The sequence below is a fragment of the Notamacropus eugenii genome, chromosome 4, assembly GCF_028372415.1.
Source record: "Notamacropus eugenii isolate mMacEug1 chromosome 4, mMacEug1.pri_v2, whole genome shotgun sequence".
Lineage (NCBI taxonomy): Eukaryota > Metazoa > Chordata > Mammalia > Diprotodontia > Macropodidae > Notamacropus > Notamacropus eugenii.
Genome location: NC_092875.1, coordinates 216,155,165 through 216,173,648, shown reverse-complemented (window position 1 = coordinate 216,173,648; position 18,484 = coordinate 216,155,165). Strand labels below are relative to the sequence as shown.

Genomic DNA, 18,484 nt, shown 5'->3' with positions numbered 1-18,484 from the left:
TTTTCAAATGATACTTTTTAAAAAATGATTGTTTAAAACTCTTTTCTCCCCTCATATATGTATGTGTATGCATGTATGCATGTGTCTATATATATCTATATATATACACATATAAGCCATTATCTTTTATGCCATTTTTTTCTACCTTGTACATAAATAAATGTAGTTTCTTCAGTTTTGAACCCAATACTTCAGAGTTGTATTCATTGGTCTTCCAGGGTTTAGTGCGCTACCATAGTAGGTGTTTAATAAATTCTTGTTCACTTGAGACCATAACTGTATATATAGATCTGGAAATCATCTGTGTACAGGTAATAAATCCATGGTAGCTGTTGATGTCATGAAGAGTGTATAGAGAGGAGAGTATTTAGGACAGAGCTTTGGCAGGTGGAGTAGAAGATGAGGAAGAGCCAGGTATTGTCCTTTTGCCACAGTTCCCAAGATAAGCTGAGTGATTATGATAGCCTGGAATAAGAGAACCCTGGAGTTTCTAATTTGAGTGTCTTCTTCTTTGCCTGTAATAATATAGAAAGAATAGAGCTAAAGGATTCTGGCCCAAGTGGTCAATCAATAATCATTTTGTTAAGTATCTGCTATGCACCAAGGGGAGTGTGTGGGTCCTTGGGAATAGAAATATGAAGATCATACAGAAATTGCCTCGAAGGAGTTTACATTCTACCAGAATGGTCAAGACTGAAAAGGAACTGTACCTAGGCACCTCATAAACAATTACACTATTCAATTACCACATAAATTTGCTTAAAATAAGTTTTGTGGGAAGTAAAAGTACTTCATCATTTAGCTATTTCTCATCCCAAATCAATTTAAACTTTTGTCCACAGACTTCCCAGGTGTTCCTGATACCTGGTTATATGGCACCAACTGAACTGTCATTTGATTAAACAAGGTCTACTCTTAGTCTTTGCCCTTTTTTTCTGTTACTGGGATCTTGTATACAGTAATAAAGTATTCCTGTCTACCCTTCTTACTTGAATAAAATGTAAGAGCTCATGTTGTCAACAGACATTTAAAATTATGTAGAAGCAAGCACCCTGACACATCCAGGATGGGCCTGCTAGCACAGGTTCTTAGATCGGCTTTTCTAAAAGGAAAACAACTTTTAAGGGATCAACAATCTTTTTAAATCATGAATACCAACAGAGAAAATACAGACAAATAAAGACCAACAGACAGGGTTTCTGTCTGACCATAAGTAATACATACATCACAAATCAACAGACTGATCCAACTGTCTAACTGTTACATACATGGATGCCTAGTTACTAGAGAGAGAAGCACCAACATCTGGGTTTTCGAAGCTGGGGGCTCCTTAAACAGCTACCCAGTGTTTCATCTGGCACACAAACATTCTTCCAAAGAGTAAGCCCCAAAGTAAAACCTCACTGCAGAGTAGATATACACTTTTCAGAGCCAGAGAGATACCCTCTGACCCAGTACCTCATTAGAAATAAACAAAATTTGTGGGTCTTCCTACAAAACAAGCCTCCCCTAATCAAGCTTCCCTTAATGGGCAGAGAAGATTTTTAACTCTCACTAACATTACAAATGTCAAATTTTATTTTAAAAGTTTAATATTGTACACATATTCAAATAGTTATTGCTTACTACTACTGAAAGGATTTCTTCATTTATAAATTGATAGACTTATGAAAGTATCTGCTATGTAGGATTTTTTATTCAAATAGAATCTATTTTATCTACATCAGTAAACAGTTTATGTGAGCAGTTGTCCAGGACATAAAAAATAATAGCATTGTCATTAGAACTAGGCATTATAATTGTGCTCATTAAAACAGGATTCTACTGATACAAAAAAAAAATGACATTAGCATAACTAGTAATTTACTTATAGATTGAAAATCAGATTTGAAAAAAAATACCTTAATATTCACCTAGAGTGCATTACTTAGTACTTTTTTTTTTTTGCATTCTTCTAAGTAGTGGATAAGAGATTTTATCCATTGCTTTTAATGACATCTGATTTTATCATCTGATGTACCTGCATTTCATTTAAGTTGCTTAGATTTTCATGCATTTTGTGGGTTAGGGGTAAAGATAGTTCAGGAAGCAAGAAAACAGGCAAGAAACAGTAGAGCCAAGAGAAGATTGGATAAAAATACTTATTTTATTCTATTTACTATGCTACTTCTGTTAGGATGTGAGGCAGGGTAGAGCCACTGTGATAATATGAAATTGCAAATATGAGCACAACTTGCAGGATTCTCTGAGAGATATGAAAAAAAGATATTGGCATAATCAATAGTAACCCATTTTCTCTATATGTTAATTGCCACCAAGGAAGTCTTGATATATGATTGGTTGTAAGACTTCTATTCAGAGAAGCCCCACCCCACCCCAAAAGTGTAATTCCATAGTGTCAAAATAAAATATCAAATTCCATAGTATCACAATAAAACTGTTAATTTGGTAAATTATGAATCATTTAAGAAGCATTAAACTTTGATTTTGTGGGTAAACTGAGAGATGTAGAATTTTGTAAATTGTAAATCTACTCCCCAGATATTAGCTGCTGCACATTAGAACTATAGTTTTTAACTGTTCATTTCTTTGGAAAGGAATAGACATAATTATTGCATGGTTAAATTTTAATTGAGTAGATTTCAATGAATTGTGCTAGGGGAAAAGTATCTATAGGTGTTAAAGTTTAAGTAGATGCAGAACACAACCATTTTCTTACTCTTGTTTTTTCTGTATCTGATAGAAATGGAAAAAAGTCTGCATGAATTTAATCCTCTGGTGTCTTACACTTTTTGTTGTTGTATTGAATCATGTCTCTAGTGAAACCCTGGAGTCTGGAAAACAGGGTTGATATCTTTTGGTTGTATGACCTGGGGGCGCTACTGTAGAATAATACTCTCAAACTCAAATAGAAACAGCTTGCTGTAGGCCTCATGTTGACTTAGAAAATCATAGATTAGCATTATCAATGTTTTATTTTGTATTTATTTATTTTGTTAAGTATGTCCCAATTAAATTATAATCTGGTTTGGGCAGCATTAGAGAGTTTTGGGGGCTTTGAATTTTACACCTCTGCCTTAGATCACCTTCTAAGATGAAATTTAGAGCAGTCTTCGTTGGCAGAGTCACTTTTCTCATGAAGAACACCTTATATTAGTAAAATTTCAGGTTTATTCCATTACATGTCCATAGTTCTGTTTAGTATTTTGTCCTCTGAAAATTGGGTATGTTTCATTTGTAATGGTGATTATGAAAGGATAAAATACCTCTGACCAATGTTTTCTTAAGTACCCTTGAGCAATCAGCATGCATTGAACTAGGTAAAACTTTGTTTAAAAAATAATAGAAGATAGTAGTCTAACAATATAAAGGAGTACCTTTGCGTTGTATTATCTTCTTTTCTTTTAAATTGGGCAAAAAAGAAATCCTCAATCTCTCTTTACTCTACTTCATCCTCGATTCAAATGTCAAATTGATTTTCCTAGAACATGGATCTGACCATGTCAGCAACACTCCTCATTCAGTAAACTCCAGTGGTTTCCTGTTATTTCCAAGATCAAATGACAAATCATCCTTTTTTTCTTCTGTTGTAGCCCTTTGTAACCTAATTCCTTCCTACCTTTCCAGTCTTATACCTTACCCTCATCCACATACCCTCGAGTCCACTGAAACTGACTCCCTTGCTCTTCTTCACACACCATTTTCACCTAGCTTGCCTCATCTTAGAGAGTAATAGTATCTTTAGGCAACAGAAACACTAAGTCAAGTTTATTGCAAGATGGAATTGATGATCTCACTCAGTCGTTTCTCATTTACTTGGACCTCTTACTATTGACAAAGACACCAGATCTATAATATAAAAAAATAATTAAATGCTTTTTCTAGTATTTATATAATGCTTTACGGTTTGCAGAGTACTTTACATATATTAAATCATTTTAATTCATTTGTGTGGATGTACCTTCTACTGAAGCAGACCACAGAGCTCTCCTTTGCGTAAAAAATTTAATAAGTTGCTAGCTATCTACCCACCTATACCCCATCCCTCCTGCCAAAAAAAAATTCTTCATCCAATAACTAACCCTTCTGAATTTCAGGGCCTGGGCAACATCACAGAACCCATGCTCAAAGCCTTTTGTACCTTAGATCGGAACTAAAGAATGTGTCTATGATACTTACAATAGGAACTTCTCTTATTGGCAGAATCCTTCCTTTACAGAGAAGATGAAATTTGATCTTATATATGAAATATGTTTGGGATTACATTTTGAGAATTAGGGAAAGATTTGTGCTGATTTATCTCACACACTATGGCCATGTCTTACTATATTACATTATTACATTTATGTTTTACATCTTAGCTATTTTTAAATCAATGGATATCAGCTTTGTTCTTTGCTACTACAGAAAGTAATGACATAAATATTTTGATGCATACAAGGCCTTTCTTTTGTCATTGATCTCCTTGGAATATATGCCTAAGTATGGAATCTCTACACCAAAGGATATTGGCATTTTTTTCTTTTTTCCATAGAATTCCATCTTGTAGTACATTGGTATGCCAGTCTTTCCACAGTCCCTCTGACTTTGACTTTGCCAATTCTTCTTTTGAAAACTGTTTGGTGATATGTTTTTATCATTTATCTATTGAGGAATGGCTGTTGATACTACGTATTTCTGTTAGTTGTCTATGTACCAGACCCTTTCAGATATATCCCTAGTTCACTTGCTTCCCTTCTCCTAGTTGCATTAATTCTATTCATGTAAAGCTTGCCAATTTTGTGGTCAAAAATACTTCTTTTATATCTTGCAGTTCTTTCACCCCCTTAGCTTTATAGCTTAGAAAAGCATAAGATATGTTTATCTACTAATTGTTTTATGTTGTGATCTTTAATATTCGAATCACAGATCCACTTTGAATTTACTTTGGGTGTTAATAGTTGTTGGTCCAGACTAGTTTCTGCCACATCACTTACATTTTTCCCAATAATTCTTGGCAGTATTTCCCTTGAAATTCTAGATCAGAATCTAGAAACATTTTTGTTTCATTGACCCTTTTGGCATTCTGTTAAAGGCAGTGGATCCTTTCTCAAAATAATGTTTTTAGATGCCTAAAGTAAAATATTAAATATTAAAATTTTAAAGGAAACCAATTATATTGAAATAAAGTTTTAATTTTTTTCCCACCCAAGGTTACCGACTATAGGTTAGGAACCCCTATTCTGGATCTTTTATTCCTTCAAGTAATTCTGAATATTTTGTCTAATAATAATAGCATTTGTGTAGCACTTTAAAGCCTGTGAAATGCTTTGTATATTTTATTTCGTTTAAACCTTGTAACTACTCAGTGAGACAGGTTCTATTATTATCCTCATTGCATAAGTGAGAAAACTGAGTTTGAGAAAAGTTCAAGTGAACTTGCCCATGGTTACATAGTTTAGTAAGTGTCTGAGGCAAGATTTTAATTCAGGTCTCTCTCTACCTGACTTCAGCATTCTATTCCTACTTGTCTGTCTTAGCTCTGTAAAGTGATCCCATTGGTAGTTTTATTTACCTTGCTCTCTTAAACTCAACCCTTACCATTATCTCTTCCACATCATGGGGGTTAAGTATACCGTGGCACTATACAATCTGGAAAATCTGTGTAAAAGTTTTTGGCTCTCCGTACCAGAGAAGTCTGAATTTTATTTTGTTTTGTGGGGTGTTTATAGTACCTAATTTTAAAATTTGGGTTGATAATTATATAGTGCTATACAGAGTTTATGCATTTCTGAGTTTCTAAATTTTTCCTTTGTCATCTTTGCATGTTGCCTTTGCATGGCTTCCACAAAATTCCCATTTAATTTCTTATGTAGACCTATGCTATATTGATGTCCCGATGTGAAAGGTATAGCTGTACTTAAATTTTAAAAACTATAGGATTCAAATCTGAAAAAGGACATTAAAAGTCCTCTTATCCATCCCTTTTATTTTACAAATCAGGAAAATGAGAGAGGGGATTTAGTTCCAGACCTCAGTAGAAAAGCTGGGCTTCGAACTCAGGTTCGCTAATTCCAAAACTGGTGCCTTTTTTTCTTTTTTGTCTCTATATGGCCATCTTAAGTATGTATTTTTTTTCTCTAATTTTTTTCAAAATCTGCCCCTTCCTTTGACTTTCCTATTCCTTTTCACTTCTTGCCTGAACTATTGTAATAATATCTTAACTGATTTGCTTAACTCCAGTGTCCTCCTCTCTCCCATCTACTCTCCACACAGCGCCAAAATTGATACTTCTAAAGCACCATGCTATGTCTCTGTTCCAGTTTCAGTGCTTCCTGTTTGCTTCTTATACACAAAATATACTGGCATTTAAAGCCCTTCACAATTTGGCATCAAACTGATATACTGGCTGTTTTCTTTCCTGGTAAATTCTGTCTCTTATCTCTGTCAGTCCTTAATTTAGTCAGTATGAATTTATTACATTTGTACTCTGTGTTAAGCCCTGGGGATGCAAATACAAAAAAGAAAGTCCCTGTACTCAAGGGACTAATGGGGGAAGACTGAAGACTACACACAAAAAGGAAGCTGAAAGGGGATGGTGAGAGAGAAATGATGAAGTCCAAAGGAATGCAGGCAGGGTGAGAAAGGAAGAGATAGCTGTCCTGGACCTCCTACTTAAAGGGAGATTTTGGGAGGTGCTCTTCATTTTAGTCTCCATTCAGAAAAATACCAAGGCAGATGCACCCTTGAAGGATGTTGAGGTTCTTGGTCAAACTTCCAACTCCCTTCAAGGCTCAGCTTAGGTGCCAAATTCTACTTCTTACACGATTTGTTCATGTTTTCCCCAGTTATTAATGTTCCCCTCTCCTCAAATTACTTTGTGTCACACACCAGAACTGTACAATAAATGTTTTTTAATTGAATGATTTTTATCAGTTAACTGAACGAGCTACATTGTTGTAATGTTGCTTGCTATTTGATATTTGTAGAGCACAATTATTGAAAATATAATATTCCCATAGGTGGAATAAAACATTTGTATGAATATATATGCATAGATTTACCTTAGTAAAGAAAGCACAGCAGTGAGCAGTTAAGGAGACTGATAGGAAAAAAAATCTCATATACGAGAATGGTTTTCAAAATGTCATTTCAAAATTATTCATGTTTGGTTAGGGCACATATTTTTGTGTTAGAATATACCATGGGAAGAGGCAGAGAAAAAAAAGCAGGAAGTAAAAATCTTCAAAAGTATGTTAAAGCTAAAATATATTTAATCAAAGGAGGAAAATAGGGAAACTACACTATATGTCAGCTATATATATTTATATGCATGTGTGTGTATGTATACATATACATATATATCAGCATTTAATTGTAGCCTTCTTGGAGGAGGAGGAGGAGGGAGAAAAGGGGAAAAAAGAACAAAGTAAAATGTGCACAGCAGAGGGAACAAAGGAGAACTTAAAAAGAAGCAAAGAAAAGATGGACAACTATGAATGCAATGTGTAACATTTATTATACGTAGGTTTTCTTGAAATGGAAATTTATTGTTATATATTTTGAATTCTTTCTTACGTTCTACTGTGCACATGGCAATTCTTTTTCCTTTTATTATTTTGTGTTTAAGTTTATAATGTTTCTTTTTCTTTTCCTATTGTGTATTTAAGTTTAAAGTAATAAAAAAATCATATCCTGATCTGCCTTGTTTCAAATTCTGAGCATAATCATGTTAATGGCAGCAGTTTGTAACATGGTAAATCTAGTTTCAGAAGATTCCTCAGAAGTTGCCTATCTCATCTAGATTGAAGGAACTGAGATCCAGGGAGGTTAAGGAATTGTCAAAAACCACCTAAGTAGTGATCATCAGAAGCAGAATTTTAACCCACATCCTCTTATCCATTACTTTGTCTATAGTGCCACACTAATTCCTGAAAGAAAGGATGACAAATTTGGCCTGTGCATCTTTAAAAAAAAAAAATTAGTTATTTTTTTTTAAAAGAAAGAAAATAAATATTTTGTAATTTAAAGAAAAGATTTTCTCTCTCAACCAGTGAGTGAACGAAGGAAGAGGAAAAAGAGGTTAGCTGGTAAATTTGTAATGAATTCAGAAAGAGAGAAAGGCAATTCACATACAAAATAAATTGCATAATAATAATAACGGATAACCCATGTTTGTATGGTGCTTTAAGGTTTGCAAAGCACTTTAAAGATATTATCATTTAATCCTCACAATGACCCTGACTAGGAGGTAGAATAGAATTTACTGTGTGAAATACTGTACTACAAGTGCACAAAGCATGTTCGTAGACCATTAAAAAATGAGTAATGAGGGTTACCAAAATTTGGGGTATGGTTAACTTCTGTGAAATTAACTTTCTTTTTCTTTTTTAATTTCTTAATAGGAAATGGCTCTGAAAATTAAATGAAACCAAGAAAACATACTAATAGAGTGTTGCTACATATTCTGAGAAGAGCATATCAGAAAATAACTGATCATCTGGATTTGGTAATCAGTCATAATGAAGAAAATTAGTCTTAAGACCATTCGGAAGTCTTTTAACTTGAATAAAAGTAAGGAAGAGAATGATTTTGTGGTAGTACAACAACCATCACTAACCACTGACTTTGGAAAAGATGATTCCTTGTTTAGTAGCTGCTATGGTAAAGATTTGGCCAGCTGTGAAATCAACAGTGAAGATGAGAAAAGTGGGAAAAATCGATCCAAAAGTGAAAGCTTAATGGGTACGTTAAAAAGGCGACTTTCAGCAAAACAAAAGCAGAAAGGCAAGGGCAGCCCACCATCTGTGAACTCTGCAGATGAGGACACCTTCTCCTCTTCATCAGCTCCAATAGTCTTCAAAGATGTAAGAGCTCAAAGACCATTAAGGTCAACATCCCTTCGTAGTCATCATTATAGTCCTACTCCATGGCCTCTTCGCCCAACAAATTCAGAGGAGACCTGTATTAAAATGGAAGTAAGAGTCAAGGCTTTGGTTCACTCCTCCAATCCAAGCCCAGCACTGAATGGTGTTCGAAAAGATTTTCATGATTTGCAGTCTGACAGTGTATTCCAAGAACAAAACAGTGCATTAAAAAGTACAGAATCTCAAAATGGAGACCTGCATCTTCACATTGATGATCATGTGCCTGTAGTTATTGGACTTATGCCTCAGGACTACATTCAGTATACTGTGCCTTTAGATGAGGGAATGTATCCTTTGGAAGGATCACGTAGTTATTGCCTGGACAGTTCCTCTCCTATGGAAGTTTCAGCTATTCCTTCTCAAGTGGGAAGGAACTCATTCCATGAGGATGAGAGCCAGGTAGACCAGGACATAGTAGTTGCGCCAGACATCTTTGTGGATCAGGCAGTTAACGGCTTGTTGATTGGCACCACAGGAGTCATGTTGCAAAGCCCAAGAGTTAATCACAGTGATGTCCCTCCACTCTCACCATTGCTACCTCCAATGCAGAATAGTCAAATCCAAAGGAACTTTAGTGGACTGAATGGCACAGATACACATGTGTCTGAAAGTATGCGTTGTCATTTGAATTTTGATCCTAACACTGCTCCTGGAGTTGGAAGAGTTTATGACTCTGTACAAAATAGTGGCCCTATGGTTGTAACAAGTCTCACAGAGGAACTGAAAAAACTTGCAAAACAGGGATGGTACTGGGGACCAATTACACGCTGGGAGGCAGAAGGAAAGCTGGCAAATGTGCCCGATGGTTCTTTTCTTGTTCGTGATAGTTCTGATGACCGTTACCTTTTGAGCTTGAGCTTTCGCTCCCATGGTAAAACACTTCACACTAGAATTGAACACTCAAATGGTAGGTTTAGCTTTTATGAACAACCAGATGTAGAAGGGCATACTTCTATAGTAGATCTAATTGAACATTCAATCAGGGACTCTGAAAATGGAGCTTTTTGCTATTCACGGTCTCGGTTGCCTGGATCTGCAACCTACCCTGTCAGATTGACCAATCCTGTATCACGGTTCATGCAGGTACGTTCATTGCAGTACCTGTGTCGTTTTGTCATACGTCAATACACCAGAATAGACTTGATTCAAAAACTGCCTTTGCCAAACAAAATGAAGGATTATTTACAAGAAAAGCACTACTGAAAGCTTATGGGAATCTTGCATCTTGCACTTTGGGAACAAGAAAAAGAGATTGAAATACAGTTTACAAACTTTCATTGCTATCAGAATCTTTTGCTGCCATAACTATTTCAGTTTTACGTGTAAACGAATAATGCATTGTTTTGTTTGGGGATGGGGAGGTGTTGGCAAGGTGTCTTAAGTTTATTTTTTACTTTTTAAAGGAAAAATCTTGAGGTTTTTAGAAGTGTGAAATCTTTCATCAATGTGCAGAATAATCACAATGTGAATTATCAGATTATACTTAGATTTCCCCCCAAATCCTTTGCTGCTATCCACTGTGATTTTTTTTTTGCATTAAAAGCACATTTCATGTGTATTCAACCATATGTAAAATTGAATGAAACTTGTTACTTGTCCTTCAGAATGACCCATTTTCAAAAGATAATCTTCAAGAAACTAGTATAAAAAAATTAAAATTGATATTAGTATCATATCTTATACTTTAAAAAAGTATTCTTAATTTGGAATATATGAAATTATATAACTTTACGTGAATGGAACATAGACAATGCAGCATATCTTTTGAAACAGTCATTTTTCTTTTTTTGTTAATTATCTCTGTTTTAATTGGGGTTTTTTTTGATTCCAAAAAATAAAATACTTCATTGCTTCCATTTTCATCTTATGGTTTGCTTGGCTGCCAAAAAATGGCATTCCTTTTAAAAATCTTGAAAAATATGTAACTCACTCTGGTATAAGATGTGAAGCCTCTTCTTTACTTAAACACGGGCACAAATTGACATAACAAATTTCACCATGAAAGTAGATCTATTAATTGAAGAAATAGTGCATGATAATAGATCACATAGGATATTCTTTGCCAGCATTGATTTTTGTTACCTACATTGCCCTTTGTCAAAAATGTTTTATGTGTGATTTAATTTGTTTGTCATTTTCTTGGTTAGAACTTGATTGTATAAATTATTTTCATTAATTTGATTTTATTTCAACCCTAAAACTGAAAAAAATTTAAAATGTACTGTTTTGTATTTGAAATTAGGGTGACAAGTTTTCATATGTGATTATGGAAAGGTGCTTGATTACACAGAATTTCATTAGATGATAAACTGGGGAAATTGTTGGAATATACGTATTTTAAGTATTAGCAAGCCCATATCAGGAGTACTGAGCTCCTAATGCCTCCCCTTTCTACTGCCATTTGGAAAGTGGTTTGTAAATTCAGCAATCTGGGCTCAAAAGAATTCAGCATTTGCTAGTTAATGAAATATTTATTTTTCCTGGACCCTGTACTACTCTGATGTAAAATTATACATTTTGTTTAAAGAGCACCAGAACCTAAGTGCGTTAAATAGTTATGTTTTATTTTGAGAAGTTCATCCCTTCCTACATACTTTGATGTCCAATTTATAGCAAGTCAAATAATTTTCATTTTTCTTAATGATAAGGAATTCTTTCCCTTCCACCCCTCCTTCCCTCAGATTGTAATGTCTATTGTTTTATCATTACTTGGCATTATAATCCACTGTTTTGGAATCGCTTAGAACAAACTTAATTTCTTTTTCCAAGTTAAAAACCTTTAAAGGAAACAGTCCATTATCAGATGAAAATTTGGAGGCTTTTCCATTATTATTAAGCTGTCATTTTTCCCTCTTCCTATTCCCACTGTAGAACTTGCTCACTTTATCAGTCAGATATATTTATATAAACTTGCATCCTTATTTTTTCTTTGCTTTTGGAGGATAAAAACTTCAAAGATTTTACCCAGAAAAGACACTCATGCTGTTATGGCTTTTACTTGGAGCAAGGGAAGGGATGGTATTTCATTTTTATGAAATTGTACCTTGTTGGGAAGAAGCCTCTTTAATTTTTTTTTTTACTTTAAAATATATTTTACTTAATAAAATGGAGTAGATTTTAATAATTCAGATGTTCACTATTAGTAATTTGAATTAAGAATGATAAAAAATTATTGAATTCATGCAATATACTGTTATGGTATATTGTTTTCTCCCCACAGGACTGATTTTTAAATATCACATTTAGATTGATGCAAAAGGCCTGGTGCTAAATTCTTGTTGATGATATGCTTTACTAAAGAGATAATACAAAGAAATTCTTTAGAAAAATATTGACAAGGCCTTCCTCTTAAGGAAACATATTTCTTCTTCCTACCACAGAGATGCCAATTTATTAGGGCCTCCCTCCACCCCCAGCAGAAATGCCTGGTGACTTTTAGACCACCTTATATTTCAATTTGGTCACATGGAATAATTTTGAACATAGAAGCCTGCATTTTGAAATGATTTCATATATTTACTGTGTTTGAGATCTGGTTATTGAATTCTGAATTAAGCTTGCATTTTTTTTTGGCTTGGTTTACCTAAATGGTTTTATAATCCTCTTTTGTGTTTTTGCAATACAAATAGTAATAGTCTTCTAATTCATATTGCCACTTGTTGATGTGCTTTCACATGTGTCCTTAATATAAAATGATATTTTAAAGTAGTTTTATCCCTAAAGCTGACCTAATTTGAAATTACTGTAACCTGTCCTCAAAATTAAAAAAACATGTGCCAAGAAATTAATGTGTAATCATGAACATAATGGAGATAGAAGTGCATTGCAGCTATTCAGTCATTGTAGGTTGAGGTAGTGTGATATAACTATGAAGGTTGTGTCTGTGGTGTTAAAGGAGGCTGGTTGAAAGTGGTAAGACAGAGCCATCAGTCATCCATTTATTGCGTTTACATGATGCAGTCCGACTGATTTCCACCCCCCTCTGCCTAAACTGACTGACTTTTGGAGAAGTTGATCAAATGATAGCTTGTGTTTTACGTAGGCGTAACAACCCAGATCTGTGCTGACGAAATCTTTGCTTATCAGATGAAGTAAATAGGAAAGTTGTGTCAATTTTTGCCAATAATAATAAATGAGGAAAATGAATCTTCATATAAAACATATTAAATGACAGAAGCTATTTTCATACTTCAGTACACTACTGTGTAAAATGAAGAGTAACAATTCTATTGAAAGTACTTGAAGATATTTAAAAACAAACACAAAGGAAAAATTGTTCTCATTCAACTTGGTGCAATACTCTTAAAGTTTGGAAAGCAAACCCTTAAGTTAGGAGATGACTATAAAATGAACAATAATTTTTAAATCTAGAATTTCTGAACCAGCCATTTAGATCAGCCATCTTGCTCTTACAGAAAACAACGTGCCAAAAGGCTAAATTATTGGAATATGATGAATAACATAAATTACACATTAAACATTACTTTATAATTGCTGAGCCAGTATTATTAAAACAGGATGGAAATTAGTAAAGTCTTAAGTAGGGAACGAATATGCAATGTCTCGAATTTTGCTGGTGCCACAAAAGTCTAAATATTTTTCTTAAGATCACTGCTTTCAGAAATGCCAATTTTAAAATATTGTATATTTCATAGTTTTCATGATAAGAGATTACTTTATGACTGATTCAGAAGAATAATTTTTATTTTAATCCTAACTGCATTTCATAGTATGTGAATTATAAATTTGAAAATGGAATCACACTACCAGCAATAGATAGTATTGTTGAATACACTAATAAGGAACAATCCCCTGTTCCAGGAATAACTTTTAAATTCTAAACTAAAATTATTGGTACGGTAGTAATCGCAAATTTGGTTTCTTTTAATACTTTTTTAATCCTGTAAAGAATGTTTTTTATAAACATCCTTTTTATTAATAGTTAATCATAACATGGAAAATGTTGTGTAGTTGCTGTATCCGAAAAGTGTTCCATACTCTACACCCACAGATCATGAAGAATTCTTATAGAATTTTGTATTAAGTATACATGTTGGGTTAAAGAAATTTTATAGTGGTGATGGAGTGCCATGAAATTAATACTTGCAATCCAGATTGCTGTAGTTTACACTTTTCTGTATGTCAAACCAGGTGTGTACCATTTGTACTGAGCACACCACAGAATGAGAATTATCCAAAGTCCATTGATTTTAATATGTGTTTTGGTTTGTAAACAAAATTATAGTAATTTCTTGCACATTTTTGGAAAATAATTGTATAAGAACTTATGTATCTGCTTCTAGATACAATATGTAAATAAAAATTTCACAAAATAATCTGCTTAGTATTCTATATTTAATAATCTGAATGAAGCAAATTTTAAATTTAATTTGTGTGGTTGCACATTATTTCTGAATGTGTCCTACTCAGAAAACTTAAAGTCGAGATGAAATGTAATCAACTATATTTTTTATTTCTTATTTGTATAGAAAAGTAAACATGTCTCCTTATTTGTAGAAAATTAGATAAAAAGGAAAAACTAGTTCAACATAAGTAAACTTATTGCTGGTTTGTTCCATAGCTGCACTTTAAACCAAAGCATTTTATTACTTTTCGTTTATTGGAAAAGCAAAAATAAAATTACAATTGGAATGTTTTAGGAAAAGGAGAATTTTATTTACTGAAAAGGAAAAAAAAAAGTTGTTTATAGGAGTCTTTCGGAATATTTATAAAGGTCAAAAAGAATTTGCAACCAAAAGTGAACATAGAGGAAAGAGCATGAGAGATTATCAGATAATGAATAAATTTTTAAAACATCTATATAGCAGAATCCTCACCGATTGAGGAAAGACAGGTGCTAAGCCTGAATGAGTAAAGTATGAATTGCAGGACATTTCTCAAATACAACCTATTATTGTCAAGTGTAAGCATACAAAGATGACAAGCAGTTGTCCTATTAAATTCTTACAATCTAGGAGTTTGAAACATTAAGAATGATAGCAACGTAGAAAATAAGAAGAGCAAAGAGTCAAAGTCCTGTCAGAATTTGAGGATGGGTTACTTTTAGGAGAAAATCACAAAGCTGTGTGAAATAGACAATTAGCTCTGAAAACACTAGACAAAACAATTTTACATAAGAACAATGTTTTATATCACTTTTACCACCCTATATGGTAAATTGTATTGGTAATATTTGCATATCATAGATAAGGAAATGAAGCTTCCGAAAAATGACTTGAACTTGGGAATCGCACTAAGTGATTAAGTGTTTAAGTAGTACTAAGTGGAGGCTAGAACCCAAGTCATTTATATATCAAGAATTCTTGAGGTCTGTAAATTTATTTTGATAACTTTTAATATAATTAATTTCTTTTGTAATCCTATATATTATGTGTTTAGTCAATAAGCATTTATCAAGCATCTGTTACATGCTATGCATGACGCTAAGTCCTGGATACAAAAAGGCAAAAGACAGTTTCTGGCCTTAGGGAATTGACAGTGTAATGGGGGAGATAACATACAAATGAATATGTATGAACAAGCAGTGGACAGGATGAACAGGAGATAATTAGCAGAGGGAGAACACCAGAATTAAGAGGGATCAAGAAAGGTTTCTTGGTGAAGAAGGGATTTTAGCTTGGATTTGAAGCCAGAGAATCCAGGAGGCAGAAGTGAGGAAGGAGAGCATTCCAAGCATGGGGGTACGGCCAGAGAAAATAACTGGAGCTGAGAGATAGGTGTCTTATTCAAGGAATAGCAAGAGGGCCAGTATCACAGGATCTTCAAGATCATATCCATCAGACAGTCAGAAGAGTCCCTTAATACAAAAAGGTTAACCCATGGTCTATATACACTATCCTGTTTTTCTAGGAGGCTTTCTGTGCCATTGAATTCTCTGAATTGACTGAGTACCAATATTGCATAAACCAAAAGTCTTATGGGTGAATTGACCCCTTGCATGCTATGGTGAGTTTAAATTTTATTCCTTGAAGTTGTCCATTTCTGGTTCCTCTTCAAGAACCAGGTACCAAAACATATACAATTGTCTACTGTGTCCTACTGATAAAGTGAGTTAAACTCATGTTACCCTTTACCTATTCTCTCCCACCAGTGGACCCCATGTATTTTACTATGAAGGTAAAAACCATACATAGTGAACTCCATGTTAGATTATTACTCAAAATCCCTCTCCATTCTTTTCTCCCTGACTCCTGTCTAGAGACAGAGTTTATTGCCAAAGCCAGCCTCTCTGATAGTGCTCTTGATTATAGCCTTTCTGTCAACCTCTAATTTATTAGATCTTTTCCCTCTGCCTGTAAACATTCCCATCACTCTCATCCTTAAAATCCTTCACTTACGTTAGCTGTCATTCTACATCTTACCCCACATTCACATCCAAATTACTTAAAAAAAAAAGAAAAGACCAATTTAGCTCTTATTTCCTCTCCTCTTCCTCATAATACTTTGTTTTCTGTCATCTTACACCCCAGTCTATCAAAACTGTTCACTACAGGTTTACTAATGACATTTAAACTGCTTAATCCAGTAGATTCAACAGTCTTTATGCTCCCTAGGTACTTAAGCTTTCATGATCCTACTTCATTCTAGCTCTCTTCTTCCCTATTGTACTGCACCTCATGCTCGTTTCTTGGGTTATACTCTTCTGGGCTTGAGGATTGGTATTCCCCAAAGTTCTGTTCTGGGCCCTTTCATCTTTAAATGTGGTCTCACGTGGGGATCTTATCAGCTTCACAGATTCAATTATGTTTATACAAATGATTCTAGAACCTATCTAGCTCTAGCTCCGGTCTTGCCTCTACAATTTCTTCCTTGGTAATTTCACCTTAAAGTCCCATAGGGAACTTAAATTCAAGCATGTACAGACAAATCATTTCATCTCTAAACCTAGCCATTTTCCCAACTTTCCTATTTCTGTTGAAGGCACTACCACCCTCCTAGTCACTAAGGTTTATGACCTTAATGCCTTCCTTACCTTCATGTTCCACCTCACACATTTTAATTAGTTGTCAACTTTCACAAATTCTCCACAACAGTTCTTGCATGTGTCAGCTCTCCACTTATATGGTCACTACCTTAGTTAAGGCCCTCATCGTCTCTCACCTGAACTAATTGCAACTAATTAGGATCCTGCTTCCACTCTCTCATGTCTCCTATCCATTTTCTAGACAATTGCCTAAATAATGCTCCTAAAAAACAGATCTGACCGTGGTACAAGAATCTTCAGTAATTCTCTTGCCTCTGAGATAGAATAATTCCTCAAGGGTTTCTAAACAACTTATTCTTCCCAGAAATTAATATTCCATCTCCTGTCTCTTCCCTTTGCCTAGGCTATGCATCATCCTTGGAACACTATGTCTCTTCACCTCCACCTCTTTATTTCTAGCTTCCTTCAAGGTACCCCCTCCTCCACCTACTTGCTGCCTTTCCACTCACAAATGGAAGAGAGTCATGCTCACCAAAGGAAGAAGGTTATAGTGAAGATTCTCTCTGTTCTATCAATTGTGTTCTTCCAACCCTCAAATTCTGTGATACTTTGATGGGAAGGGGGAACAATTTTTAAAGGAGGACAAGAAAAATAAGCAAGGACAAGAAGTCTCTTTAGGCTGAGGGGTGAGTCAACAGGCAGCAGGGACATTTAGACCCTATAGTAAGTAACCCAAGAAGAGAGGGTCCAATTTTTACCTCCTCTAGGATTGGGATAAAAAGATACCCTGTGAGAAGGAAGGAGGTTTAGGAGTGTTCGGGAGCTGTTCCATCCAAGGACCATGAGGAAAGACAGGTTGAAATCAGATTGTGGAATGCATTGTATGGCAAGCAAAGAAATAAGCATTTTATCCTCTAGATCATAAACTTTTGATCATACACACCTATAAGCAAAAAAATAAATAAGCATGCTTTTTGTATATATATATATATATAAATATGTCTACTAATATGTATAGACTTGCTTAGTTTTAAAATTACACAATGTGTTTAAGAGACAGATGAAATCGTAGGTAGAACCAATTTTAAAGGAGGGGAGATGTAACTTCAAATTCACCTCTGATACAATCTGTGATCCAAGACAAATCACAACCTCTCAGACCTCTGGACAACTCTGAAGTTTTAAGTCAGAAAGAAGGCATCAGTCTGCATTGGTAGAGGAAATTCCTCATCTGAGAGTTCTCCATACCAATGAAATTACAGGTAATTCCTGTTTCTATTTTAAGAACTACTATACTAATAACTCTATGTGTCATGTAACTTACATAAAAATAGAAATGAAAAAGGTTGAGACAGATGAAATATTTGATTTTAAAGTTGATAGGGAACCCTTGGAGTTTGTTGAGTAGAGGGAGTGATGAGGCCAGGTCTGTACTGTTGGGAAATCACTTTGGCAGCTATAAAGAGGATGGATTAGAGTGGGGAAAGGCTTTTAAGACATGGAGACCAATCTGAAAACTCTTGTAATGGTTCAGAGGAGAGGTGATGAGGGTATGTACTAATGTGCTGATTGTGTAAGTGGACAAAAGGAAACAAGTCAGAGAGATGTAGAGATAGGAACAAGATTTGGTGCC

General features: G+C 34.5%; 1 protein-coding gene across 6 annotated transcripts in view; it reads left to right on the top strand.

The window, feature by feature from the left end:
- Positions 1-14,242, top strand: part of SOCS6 (suppressor of cytokine signaling 6) — a 95,158-nt gene extending 80,916 nt beyond the window's left edge. For all 6 annotated transcript variants that reach the window (XM_072604120.1, XM_072604119.1, XM_072604118.1 and 3 more), the window contains one exon: positions 8,385-14,242. In XM_072604120.1, the coding sequence (XP_072460221.1) occupies positions 8,502-10,109 (1,608 nt within the window). In that variant the 5' untranslated portion in view covers positions 8,385-8,501 and the 3' untranslated portion in view covers positions 10,110-14,242. The remainder of the gene's footprint in view (positions 1-8,384) is intronic.
- Positions 14,243-18,484: the final 4,242 nt, after the last annotated feature.